The sequence below is a fragment of the Lolium rigidum genome, chromosome 1 (genome assembly GCF_022539505.1).
Source record: "Lolium rigidum isolate FL_2022 chromosome 1, APGP_CSIRO_Lrig_0.1, whole genome shotgun sequence".
In the NCBI taxonomy this organism is placed as follows: domain Eukaryota; kingdom Viridiplantae; phylum Streptophyta; class Magnoliopsida; order Poales; family Poaceae; genus Lolium; species Lolium rigidum.
Window position 1 is genome coordinate 148,739,262 of NC_061508.1, and position 12,622 is coordinate 148,751,883.

Genomic DNA, 12,622 nt, shown 5'->3' on the forward strand with positions numbered 1-12,622 from the left:
CAAGTGAAACTTCAGTCATTGTGACAAGTTTTATTTGAATGCGCGAAAATTTCTCTGATTTTCTATGCATGTATACGATGCGTACATATGTTTTCCCTTTTGTAACCTCTAAACATGGGATGTTACAACTGTGAATCCCCTACATGTATCACTATATTCATTCATCCATGTCTATTCATATGACGTCCTGTGTCCCCTATGCATGAGTAGTTTAGTTGGGGATATGGATGAACCCTAGTATCACCGCGGATTGAAATAAAGATTATGATGTATTATGTGCGTAGTAGCTTTCTTCAATGCTATTGTGTGAACATCAAATGCATAATATTTCGCCCCTTGAGAGGGAAAGTGTATGACATGGATTCTCGAAGATGTATTTTCTAGGTCCTTGGATCGAGTTCGCCTGAATGTACTACATGGCAAGGATTTACAAAAGCACCATCTCGCAACGTGCATATGCCAGTTTACCCTCCCTTTTCCTTCACTCGATGACATGATCACGCCCACCGCCGCCCCTGCAACATGTTGTATCGATAAAATTCACGCACACCAGCGATCATCACTACCCCATCCCATGTAACACAGCACCACCCAACCCAAGAAGGAAAGAGAAGAAATCAAATTAAGGTTCTCAGCTCCCAAGACCCACGCCACAACTACGCACACCGCAGAAACAACATATAAGCCAATCAGCGTCCCAGGCCCCAGCCGTCAGCTTCCACGGCACGATCATTGCTCATTCCATCGAAATCCGAAAGATGCCGATGCCATGGCCATGGCATGCAAGGCAACAGAGCTCCTGGCCATGAGACCGCCCATGTCACGTCAGTCGCCCCAACAGCCTTTCTTTCTCTCTTGCATGACACAAGAAGAAAAAGCAGCAAAGCAAAGCCACTCTATGCCTGCTCTGCTTCCCCCTCCCCTCCCCTCCCACGCTTTTCTCCTCCTCGGGCGCCTCTCACCTCCATCATTCTCCCCACCGTCCGTCCCGATGGCCTCCAACGTCCCCCTTCTCCCCGTCGTCCTCATCTTCATTTTCATCCTCGCCGCCGGCCCCTCCCTCGTCTTCTCCTCCGAGCCGCTCAACGCCGAAGGTATGTACGTTCTTCACGCGCCGCCACCCGGAAGAACAACACTCCGTTTCATCATCATCACCTGTTGCCGTTTCATGGCGCGTGGTCGATTACTTAGTTACTCACCTGCGAGCTCGCCGTGGTGCAGTGGTGGCGCTGATCGCCATCAGGCAGGGGCTGGTCGACCCGCACGGCGTGCTGAGCAACTGGGACGAGGACTCCGTCGACCCCTGCAGCTGGGCCATGGTCACCTGCTCCCCGCACAACCTTGTCATTGGCCTGTAAGCCCCGCTCTCCTCTGCTCCTCCCTTTCATCATCTCCCTTTTACAGTTCCTCCATTAACGAGCGCGGGCACCTCTCTCAAATTCGCGTTTCAGTGGCGCGCCGAGCCAGGGCTTGTCGGGTACCCTCTCCGGGAGGATCGCCAACCTCACCAATCTCGAGCAAGTGTAAGCGACCAATTCAACACAACCCTGCATTGCTTGCCTACTAATCGTTGACACTCATCTCGCCATCTTGCGCTGTCTGTCTGTCGCAACGCGAGAAGAGGCAGAGCAGTTTGCTGATGATGATTGATAATTGTGCGTTTTCCGCTCGTGTAATTCCAGGCTGCTGCAGAACAACAACATCACGGGCCGTCTGCCGCCGGAGCTGGGCGCGCTGCCCAGGCTGCAGACGCTCGACCTCTCCAGCAACCGCTTCTCCGGCCGCGTGCCCGACACGCTCGGACGCCTGTCCACGCTGCGATACCTGTGAGCCATCGTCGCTACTCCGGTGGTTCTTGATTGATCAGTTAGCTGAGTTGCTTATGTTTCTCCAATTGTGTCTTCTTTTTTGCATCAGGAGGCTAAACAACAATAGCTTGTCGGGCGCGTTCCCGGCGTCGCTGGCCAAGATCCCGCAGCTCTCCTTCCTGTAAGCACGCAAACTTAACTCCGGCGTTTTCTCCTTTTGTCTTTTTATTCCAATTCACAAACTGAATCCATGACCCAAATGCGGCTGTTTGACCAGGGACCTGTCCTACAACAACCTCAGCGGCCCTGTTCCCGTCTTCCCCACAAGAACCTTCAAGTACGGACCGCTCAACCCGTGCACTCACTCGTCGTCTAATTCAATTGCCAGCCGCCACTTGTTCACAGTAATGTCGTGCTAATTACAAAGATCGAAACTAATGCCAATTTTATGCGTACGTGTGTGTGCGTCTTGCCAAGCAGCATTGTGGGCAACCCAATGATCTGCGGGAGCCATAATCCGGGAGGCGCAGGGGAGTGCGCCGCCGCGGTGGCGCCGGCCGCCGTACCGTTCTCGCTGGAATCCACTCCAAGCAGCAGCAGTGAGTACACACTACACACTGTATCTATCCGCTACTCCTGTCTAGTCGTTCGTGTCTGCTTTCTGGGAGTGCGCGTTCGAGTGTTCCCTGTTGCGTTCCTTTCCATTCCATCATCCTCCTTTGCCCTGTAGCGCGCGATTGGGGAGGAGATCGACACTGTTGTTGTGGCAGTAGTAGCAAAAACAAGGCCGTGCCTTGGCGTGGCTCGCGGCGTGCGGCACAGCACACCCTGGGGATCGGCGTTAACTTTGTTTTGCGCTGGCCTGTGTACGTACAGGGGCGGCGAGGTCAAAGGCTGGCGCGCGGCTGCCGGTCGGGGTCGGGACAAGCCTGGGCGCCTCCTCCCTTGTGCTCCTCGCCGTGTCGTGTTTCCTCTGGCGGCGCAGGCGCCGGCAGCGCCGCTGCTGCTGCTTCAAGGGCCCCTCCGTTCTCGGTACGCCGTTACGTCCCCGTCACCGAGCGCTAAAACCCTGATCTGAGATTTTGTTTCTACTCCAACTGTTCTGTCACGCACCTGTAATAACTGTCACCAATTGTTGGGTACATGTCCACAGATGGCTGCTGCGACCTGGAGGTTGGCGGCGGCGCGGTGGCGCGGCTGGGCAACGTGCGGCAGTTCGGGCTGCGGGAGCTGCAGGCGGCGACGGACGGGTTCAGCGCGAAGAACATCCTGGGCAAGGGCGGGTTCGGGGACGTGTACCGTGGCCGGCTGACCGACGGCACGACGGTGGCGGTGAAGCGGCTCAAGGACCCGAGCGCGTCCGGGGAGGCGCAGTTCCGGACGGAGGTGCAGATGATCAGCCTGGCCGTGCACCGGCACCTGCTCCGGCTCGTGGGGTTCTGCGCCGACGCCGCCTCCGGCGAGCGCCTCCTCGTCTACCCCTACATGCCCAACGGCAGCGTCGCCTCCCGCCTGCGAGGTACGTTGCTTACGTGACATCGATCCATGGCACGGTTCGCGCGCGTTGCGTTGGTGGCCGCGCGCCGTACTACGGTGAAGGAGATCAGCTCCGGTGGGCGGGTCCCCGGCGGCGGAGCACGCAGGAGTCGTGGGAGGGAGTAGTCGTAGTCCGTCCTGTGCCCGTGTCGTCAGTGGCTCAGGCGTGGTCGCGTGGCCCACGTAGGTAGGCTGGGGCTCACCTCAGACCACCGCGCGCACTCACGTTTTGTCCGCATCTCGTTCCCATGCCGGGGCTGTGGGGTCGCCGGAGTGCTGCATGCCATCGCTGCCGCCTGCGCGCGCTGCCGGCCGCGGCACGCCCTAGCATAGCACGACGACACGCACCGCACCGGCACAGTCAGTGCTCTCACTAGCCAGTAGCCACTCACGCAGGCTCGGCCGGTTCAGCGCCGATAGGACAATCTGGTCGTGTCGTGTGTTACTGTTGCTCCGCTAGTTTCTATATCGATTGATTTTGGGATTGGCGACCTAGCTAGCTAAACGAGTAGGTGGTCCGGGTGACAGCAGATCAGGGAGGTGGGCGTGCCGCGTGCAGAGCAGGGTTTACATTTTGTTTCTTGTTTTGTTCAGGCGGCAGGGCAGGGCAGGGCACACAGCACGAGCTAGCTACGAGCTCATGTGTCTGCTCGCTCTTGCAACTTGCTGCTGCATTTGGCACTATTTACTAGCCACTGTAGCTGCGTACGTAGCCTGGTACGTACTCTGGGGGTTTCAGCATTCCGAGCAGTGGCCCTGCGCGGCGCGCAGATGCTGGTCCAAAAGAGTCACCCCTGTGGGCGTACGTTCCAACGTAGGTAGAATGTACGTATGTGCATTGTAGTTTCCCTTTCACCACATACTTGTACTACGTATCCACTGTACACTCTGCGCGGCAGCAATCCCAGCTTGTCTTGTCTACTGCTGATCAATTAATTAACTAACTTGAAATGTCTTGGTTCGTACTTGCGCTTGATCACTCAGGCAAGCCGGCGCTGGACTGGCAGACGCGGAAGCGGATCGCGGTGGGAGCCGCACGCGGGCTGCTCTACCTGCACGAGCAGTGCGACCCGAAGATCCTGCACCGGGACGTCAAGGCCGCCAACGTGCTGCTCGACGAGCAGCCACGAGGCCGTCGTCGGCGACTTCGGCCTCGCCAAACTGCTCGACCACGGCGACTCGCACGTCACCACGGCGGTGCGGGGCACCGTGGGCCACATCGCGCCGGAGTACCTCTCCACGGGGCAGTCGTCGGACAAGACGGACGTGTTCGGCTTCGGGGTGCTGCTCCTGGAGCTGGTCACGGGCCAGCGCGCGCTCGAGGTCGGCAAGGGGTCCGGCGTCAGCCTCAGCCACAAGGGCGTCATGCTCGACTGGGTCAGGAAGGTGCACCGGGAGAGGATGCTCCACCTGCTCGTCGACCACGACCTGGGGCCCTGCTACGACGCCATCGAGGTCGCCGAGGTGGTGCAGGTCGCGCTGCTCTGCACGCAGTTCCAGCCGTCGCACCGGCCCAGGATGTCCGAGGTGGTCAGGATGCTCGAGGGCGACGGCCTCGCCGAGAAGTGGGAGGCCTCCAACCGGCCGGCCTCCGCGGCGCCGCTCCACGACGGCCTCGGCGGCTACGACCACCGCAACGACTCCAACGGATCCGTCTTCTTCAACGACTACCACGACAACGACAGCAGCCTCAGCAGCGACGAGGCGCGGTCCATCGACATGGTGGAGGAGATGGAGCTCTCAGGGACCCAGGTAGCGTGCGCTTGCTTGCTCTGCACGTTCAGAGTTGATCAGCCAAATTCAGAGTGCTTCAACAAGAACAAATACATGGGGGTGGGAGAGGGGGATTGGATTTGTTTCTAGCTAGTTTGAAAGTAGTAGCGAGGTGCTTAGTTTTAGTGGACCACAATGTGTAGCTTCTAGTATCAAGCTTTCCTTCTCCCAAGAAAGATGTAAAGAAAAAGGGGTGGCTTTTCTTTTCTTTTCTTTTCTTTTCTTTTTACAGTCTCTTTTTTCTTTTGCTGCTAGCTCTCCTTTTCTTTCTGTTGATTTGGGGGCACGGGCACATGCAGCACTGCAGCACTACTTTGGTTTGCATTCCGCTCCTCATCTCCTTCTTTTGCAGTGGCCCTTGTTCATGCATGGGGCCCTTCACTCCCTCAGCTCTCTGCTTTAGCTGTATGTGGGAGGCTTGAGAGACATGTAGTCATTTTGACTGCTTTCTGACCTGTAAAGATAAGCAGCTGCTGGATTTCTCTTTGGTGTGGTATGAGAGGACCATGATGTTGGCATCAGACTGGGGTGTCTTTTGCTTGCACAGGTTTTGAATTGTTGAATGGTTTTCCTAGCTGCACCTGTGGCGTTGCCAACAAGACTACGAGCAGGCCTGGAAGTGGTGATGAAATGCAGGTTCCTGCCTAGGCTCTCATGATATGACCAGCGTTGCTCATTGCTAATCTGATAAGTACTAGCTAGTCTGAATCAGACAGGCCTCACCTTCAACCTATGACTCCATGTCTTGGCACCTAAACGCTCGAGGTTGCAGTCCACCAGCTGCTGCTTATCGATGAATTCTGAACATTGAAACGTCAAAACTGGGAAAGGAAGTAACAATGCACATTAGGTTATTACCTGTCTACAAATCTGAAGTATGGTCATATGGGTAAATGTATAATGTATAAGATGGATTTAGAATCTAGGCTGGTCAATGTGGCTATGATTTGCATTTTAAGCAGAGCTCTGCCTGGTCACATTCGCCATTATGGTCTCAGCCCTAATCTTATTGTCAGCAAGTAATCAACCATTATGTTAAGAAATGTTAAAATAGATACAAGCGAAAACTATGATCTAACAATGATGACTGCAAGATACTTCTGGAGTATGAACATCCACATACAGTGCAGGAATGTGTCACATGCAAATTGCTGCTATGTTGTGTTCATATATTGCATCATAATACATCAAGTTTGGATGATTTCAGAGGGGTTGATACCACAGGCTTTTGGATCTAGCAGTGCACCACCAGTGCCGACTTATCCATTCCAGTTACTACAATGTACAGGAATAAAGTATGTGCGATTAATTAGGGGAACCGAAAGGAAAATGCTAAGATGTCAGCATGTATACCTACACATTAACCTTGTTCAGATTATAGAGATGTTAGGCACAAATATATCGTCAATGTGATGGTGCTTGCACAAATGGACACATGTACCTGTAATTGTAGGTCAAGGGCTCCCACACTTGAATAGACTGTAAAGCAAACACGCCTAGCCTTGTCTTGCCATTAACTTGCCTGGCGATAAGAAACAAAAAGCAAGTCAACTAAATCACCAAAATAATAGGTACATATGGTTCAGAGATTCATAGACCAAGCTTCTGCAAATAACATTTACCAATTCTCCAACTGACAGTTAGGCGTGCAGCTGTAGTTGAAAAAGCGACAGCTCTGAATGTTGCATCTATTACAAAGTTTTTGCTGATTTTACACATGTAGAAATTTTGCTGTCCTCGCTGTTTCATGTCCTCAAGCCTTTCTCGACATGCCACACCAGCTGCAACTGGAATGGGGCAATAAATAATTAAATATATTTATGATTTCCTTTGGTGTTGTGTGAGAGGACGATGATGTTGGCATGAGACTGAAGTGTCTTTGCTTGCAGAGGTTATGAATTGTTAAATGGTTTTCCTAGCTTCACCTGTGGCATTGAACTGTGATCTTTAATGGTAAAAAAGTTAGCACCCGAAATGAAACGCAATGATGCAGTATTCATAGCTGAAAAATGTAGCACACAAAATGAAAGGCAATGTTGCATGCATATAAGTAGTCTTTAATGCTGAAAAAGGTAGCGCGCGATATGAATCACAATGCTACATATTGATTTCAGATGCGTGGAGTATCACTTACAGTACCAGATATCCACCCATGCCTTCAATCCTGCTAAAATTGCCGGTCTCTGATGACGCCCTGTTGCACAAGACTAAGAGCAGGCCTACAAGTGGTGACGAAATGCAGGTTCCAGCCTACCTATGATGATATGACCAGCTTGCTCATTGGTAATTCTGCTGGTGTCTGGTGAGTGGCGACTACTAGTCTGAACAAGACATGCCTGACCTTGAACCATATGACTCCATGTTCACGCAAGTACCACCGGTCATTTCGAAACAGGGCGCACATGTTGCTCATGTTCAGCCATTAGTATTCCAGCCATTTATCATTGCATCTAAGAGCTCGCCCGAGGTTGCAGTCTACTAGCAGCTAATTATCCAGGAATTCTCAACGCTTAAACAATGAATTTTAAGATATATACCGTCTAGAACTTAAGTATGGTCATAAGGATATCTGAAAACAGGTAACCCATGGACCGCAAGAGCCAAACATGGGTTACATAGGCGACACACAAACAATTCTAGGATAGGTTCAATATGCCCCACAAACAGCTGAAATTAGTGGGGAGCAAATCACTGACATAGTCTTCTAATGACAACTCAAGGAATCAAATCTAGGATAGGTTAAGCCATAAAAATTCAAATACACCTATTCAACCACTGCACTGATTTGATCCATGGATAAAAGCACAGAGATTCAACTACGTGATCCAGAATTATTAAACTGAACTACTTGTGATAAAAAAGGGCCAAGCTAAACAGCTGGTGCATTCAACATGTGTTGCATATTCACACATATTCACAAATTTACAAAGTAAAACCTGTACATTTGAAAAATAATGGCTAATTCAGTCCTAAATCAGAAGGAACAACGACAGCTAAGCAAACACTATGTACATGGTACATCCTACTGGAGAAAATGAATATCATTTACACTCGTTCTTCTGAAAGGCTGATGAAAGAGAGAAAGAAATGTACTTCTCAATAAATCTTCACACTTTGTTCCATTTCCTGTTATCTACCATTGCTTTCAGCCTACTGTTATGTACCTCTCCCTGGTCCATCTTTATCTAATCACAGCTTCCCTCGGCAGTTTGCAGCTCCACAGAAACATTCTGTCTGTGGGCCGAAATGTTGTTCAAATCTACAAGATGGTGCAAAATGAAACTATGATAATATAGTACATCGCATAACATTGATCGCAAAGCAACAGGAGCATCTTTTCTATGGATTTTGAAGACTATTTTTCTAACTGATGCGGTATACGAAAGATTTTTTAGTGCTGCTAAAATATTTTACTTAGGTGTCATTGCCATTGTAGAAGATAGATTTAGATTTTATGTCAGTTAATCTGGCATCAATGATTTACGTTATAAGCTTGACGGTCTTCTTCTAATATACAAAGACACACGTCTTGGCGTGTGTTCGAGAAAAAAAGATTTACGTTATAAGCTGAGCTCTGCCTGGTCACATTCTCCATTATGGTCTTAGCCATAAGCTATTGTCAGCAACCACTATGTTAAGAGATGCTAAAATACAGACAACTCAAAACCATAGTGTAACAATGATGACTGCAAGATACTTCTGGAACATGACAAACAGTGGTCGTGCCACATGCAAATTTCTGCTATGCTGTGTTTATATTGCATCATAATACAACAAGTTTGGAAGGTTTTGAGAGGGGTTGGTACACGAGGTTTTGGATCTAGCAGAGCACCACCAGTATCGACTTATCCAATCCAGGCAAACCTACTATTGTCGGTAATATTTTATTTTATTTTAATGAAGGGTTCACTTTGTATTGGCCAACGTGAAGCCAGGGAAATAAAGCATGTGCGCTGAATGATTACGGAGGGAGAGGGGCACCAGAAAATAAAAAATGCTAACATGTGTATACCTACACACATTAACATTGTTAACGATTTTATGGTGTTAGAAATGCATACAAATTTATACCAAAAGTCAAAGTGTATTGCATGAGGGAACAACGGTATATTCTGGCACTAAATGGGACAGAAGGCTGATTGAGTCTTTCTCATGTACCTGTAATTGTAGGTCAAGGGATCCCCCACTTGTATAGCCTGTAAAGCAAATACGCCCAGCCTTGTCTTGCCATTAACTTGCCTGGCGATAAGAAACGAACACAAAGTCACTAAATCACCAAAATAATAGGTATGGTTCAGAGATCCGTATGCCAAGCTTCTGCAAACAAGACATTTACCAATTCTCCAACTGACAGTTAGGCGTGCAGCTGTGGTTAAAAAAGCGACAGTCATTTCCTCTGAATGTTGCATCTATTACAAAGTTTTTGCTGACTTTACACATGTAGAAATTTTCATCTCCTCGCTGTTTCATGTCCTCGAGCCTTTCTTGACATGTCACGCCATCTACAACTGGAATGGGGCATTAAACAATTTAAAAATATATGATTTTAAAAATAAATGAAGAGGATACTGATGTAAACACCAATCAAGATTCTTTTAATTATATATTTTGTAAGAAAACTACCTTTTGATTTCCAGAGGCAAGGAACTTGAGTTAACATCAATTTAGCAGAATAGAAAATCATTAGCAAAATAATAACAAGAATCATTTCCTCCTGTACAAAATATAAGCATTTACTTGGATATGATTTTTTTTTTGGAGCAACCGGCAGCCTTTTCATTAAGAAGAGGAGGACCAGTTTATAAGGAAAACTGGACGAAAACCAATAATTGGATATGATACTCAAGAGATTTTTTTAATAAGTTGCGTGGATCCAAAAAATGAAGGCGTGGATATAGAGAAGCTCTGGTGGGACACTGCAAAATGCAAAGGCATCGCTTCCTTGAGCACACTCACGGCCCAGATATCTTCAGGCTCACCCAGGAAGAACCGCAGCTTGAGACAGGGCCGGGGTGTGATGCCTTAGCCTGGCTTTACTGGGTAGTGTGTGTATGTGTGTGTTTGGTATTCACAAAACAAATAAATGGAAGAACTTACATTTCCAGAATTTGCTTAAGAAGGTTTCCTCTATTAAATTATGTAGGCAAAAATATGTTTTACCTTTTTTCTAGTAATAATTAACTTTAAAAGGATAATGTTGAAAATAAGAAACAATATCAATAGAAATAATAGCGAAAATGGCACCACCACATGGCATGTGTGGTTAGCAACATAAAAATACAATGTCAAAAAGAATAGCGAAATGGCTAATGGGAAAAGTTAACAGGTATGGAAAGGAAACACCTATTGTTGACCTACTAATCAAAGAAATTGGTCATCAATAACAAATAATAAGTTTATCATCTAAGTTCTTTCAATCATTGTACAGCAACTTAAGATATAGCATATGTATAAGCAGCAGCAAGTGCATTAGAAGTAAGGGTTTAAAAGAACTATATAAGATTATAAAGCAAACCAAAGAACGAATCCCAAATACCTTCTCCAACAAATTCTTTCACAAAATCACCTTTCTCAATTGCTTCCAATGCTACAGCGCCCCATCCACAAAGCTGAGTCTACAGAAGAATTCCATCAGGAAGTTATTTACCACACAAAATTTTCTTAATCACAGGTATATTAACAAAGTAAGTTATTACTTAAGCTAAATAAAAAATAAAACATAGATATCTAAGTTATCATGCGCTTTGGGGGCATGTTCGGGAAAAATATTAGGCATAAATATTCTTTTTGACGTGAACAGGCAGGAGCACTGCTTTTATGCATTATAGAGAGGGAAAAACCCACAAGAGTAGGCATAAATATTCCAAGTTCAAAAACATCAATCCTGTAAGTTTGATATTTTAAGTGATGCAAGTTAAAAACCTTCAATTACTTTTTGTCTTTCTCAAAGAACAAACACAAGATCACTTAAAATGAAAAAGGAAGAACAGAAGAAGGACCACTGAAATCCCTACCTTAACAATCTCTACCCGTTTCTCTCTGCGAAATGGTCTGTTGCAGCACATTTTTGAGCATTTGCAGGCCTGAGAGCAGCTAATGAACACAGACCTGCAGGAATTAATAACTTTCTGTCAACAAAACATTCATTTACATCTACTGAAGGAGTAGATGCATTTTATTTTATAGGATACAAATAGCCTAAATTCTAGGATACAACTACTACAGTAGAAATTGGAAAAAAAAAACTGTTCAATGGGAGCATAATAATCTGGAAGAGATGTACAGAGAGAATAAGCAGATCTCCCACAAGCATGCACAGAAGAAATGAAATTGGCTCCTACCTGCATGAGCATCTTATTTGACAGGTCAAAGGAGGGTCACAACCAGTGCATTTAGCTTCAAAGACATCACCGTCACATTTCTTCTTGACAAAATAAACATCTTAGCTCATTTAGGAAATTATGGATTCCGAGGTTGAAAGATAAAAATATAAAAGGAAAACTGGTCAACTAATTTCAATTCCGGCACACAAAGGATACTGTGCTTCAAATGTACATATGGAGGTGGAGTTGTCAGACTTTCCATCTCCTCTTTCTTAATAGGGTCGATATTGAACTCTTGGTCAGCATACGGGAGAGGTAATCGCCGGAAGGTTTCCTGTAAATGAATATATTCTCAACAAGAATACAGATCAAACAACTGTAAACTAAAAAGAACCATTGAACCGCAGAACTAACAAGAATTACATGATTTTTTGTTTTCCTTCAGTTCGTTTCCACAAAATAGATCATTCCAGACAAATACAAGGCATAGATGGAATATCCACAATAAAGAAAGTAGAAGTGTAAGAGTCTAACAGATTGACCGTGCCTAAGTTCAACTAATCACATTTTACGAAGGTAATACGTCAGAGAATCAAAATTGGTGAATTTCAGCGTGTTCAACATTTCAGAAAATGAAATGTATATGGGAACACCATAACTCAACATATAACACGCTATATCTTTTTGCCGAAAAATAAAATAAAAGGGAACTGTTAACCACCTTAATGTCATTTGCAGGACCTGCACCCTGGTAGAAGAACATTTCACGTAATCAGCAAAATTAACAAGAAAGAAAGAACCTAAGTTTACAGCAATAAATAAATCAAATAAAATGCATTCAAATGTAATAAAATGTTAAATATTCTAGAAATATTAATCATTTAAGACTAGTCAACAGAGAGAATATTTTGGCATGCATATTCAAGGTATTTAAAACTGGAGAATGTCCTTCTGAAAACCAACTTATTAGATGAGGCCCTCCTTTGTTCTCAATACATTAACAGTTAAAAAACCTTAAGCAGAGACCAAAATCATCTAGCTCATGTTTCATAATAATATCTTCAAATTTGATGCTATGATATATGAACATATGCTTGATATGGTAAAAAGATTATCAGTACGTGAGCATATAATAAGCTTATAGCTCGACAAAACCTGCCTTATGAATTATATTTCCTCAGC

The 12,622-nt window shown here is 46.4% G+C and overlaps 2 protein-coding genes across 2 annotated transcripts; one reads left to right on the forward strand and one right to left on the reverse strand.

Moving 5' to 3' along the window:
* Positions 1–991: 991 nt before the first annotated feature.
* On the forward strand, positions 992–5,308 carry LOC124682558 (probable LRR receptor-like serine/threonine-protein kinase At2g23950). The gene is given in 11 exon segments (XM_047217217.1): positions 992–1,094; positions 1,222–1,354; positions 1,452–1,523; positions 1,683–1,826; positions 1,918–1,989; positions 2,086–2,145; positions 2,289–2,407; positions 2,685–2,840; positions 2,962–3,327; positions 4,329–4,468; positions 4,470–5,308. Coding segments are annotated over 11 exon segments (2,103 nt in total). The 3' UTR covers positions 5,208–5,308.
* A 2,977-nt stretch (positions 5,309–8,285) lies between these two features.
* On the reverse strand, positions 8,286–11,528 carry LOC124682559 (histone-lysine N-methyltransferase ASHR3-like). Its single transcript, XM_047217218.1, has 6 exons — positions 11,459–11,528; positions 11,132–11,225; positions 10,654–10,732; positions 9,454–9,625; positions 9,276–9,356; positions 8,286–8,376 (listed from the first exon to the last, which is right to left on the reverse strand). Exons 2-6 carry the CDS (start codon positions 11,180–11,182, stop codon positions 8,307–8,309), a joined length of 453 nt encoding a protein of 150 aa, XP_047073174.1. The 5' UTR covers positions 11,183–11,225; positions 11,459–11,528; the 3' UTR covers positions 8,286–8,306.
* Positions 11,529–12,622: the final 1,094 nt, after the last annotated feature.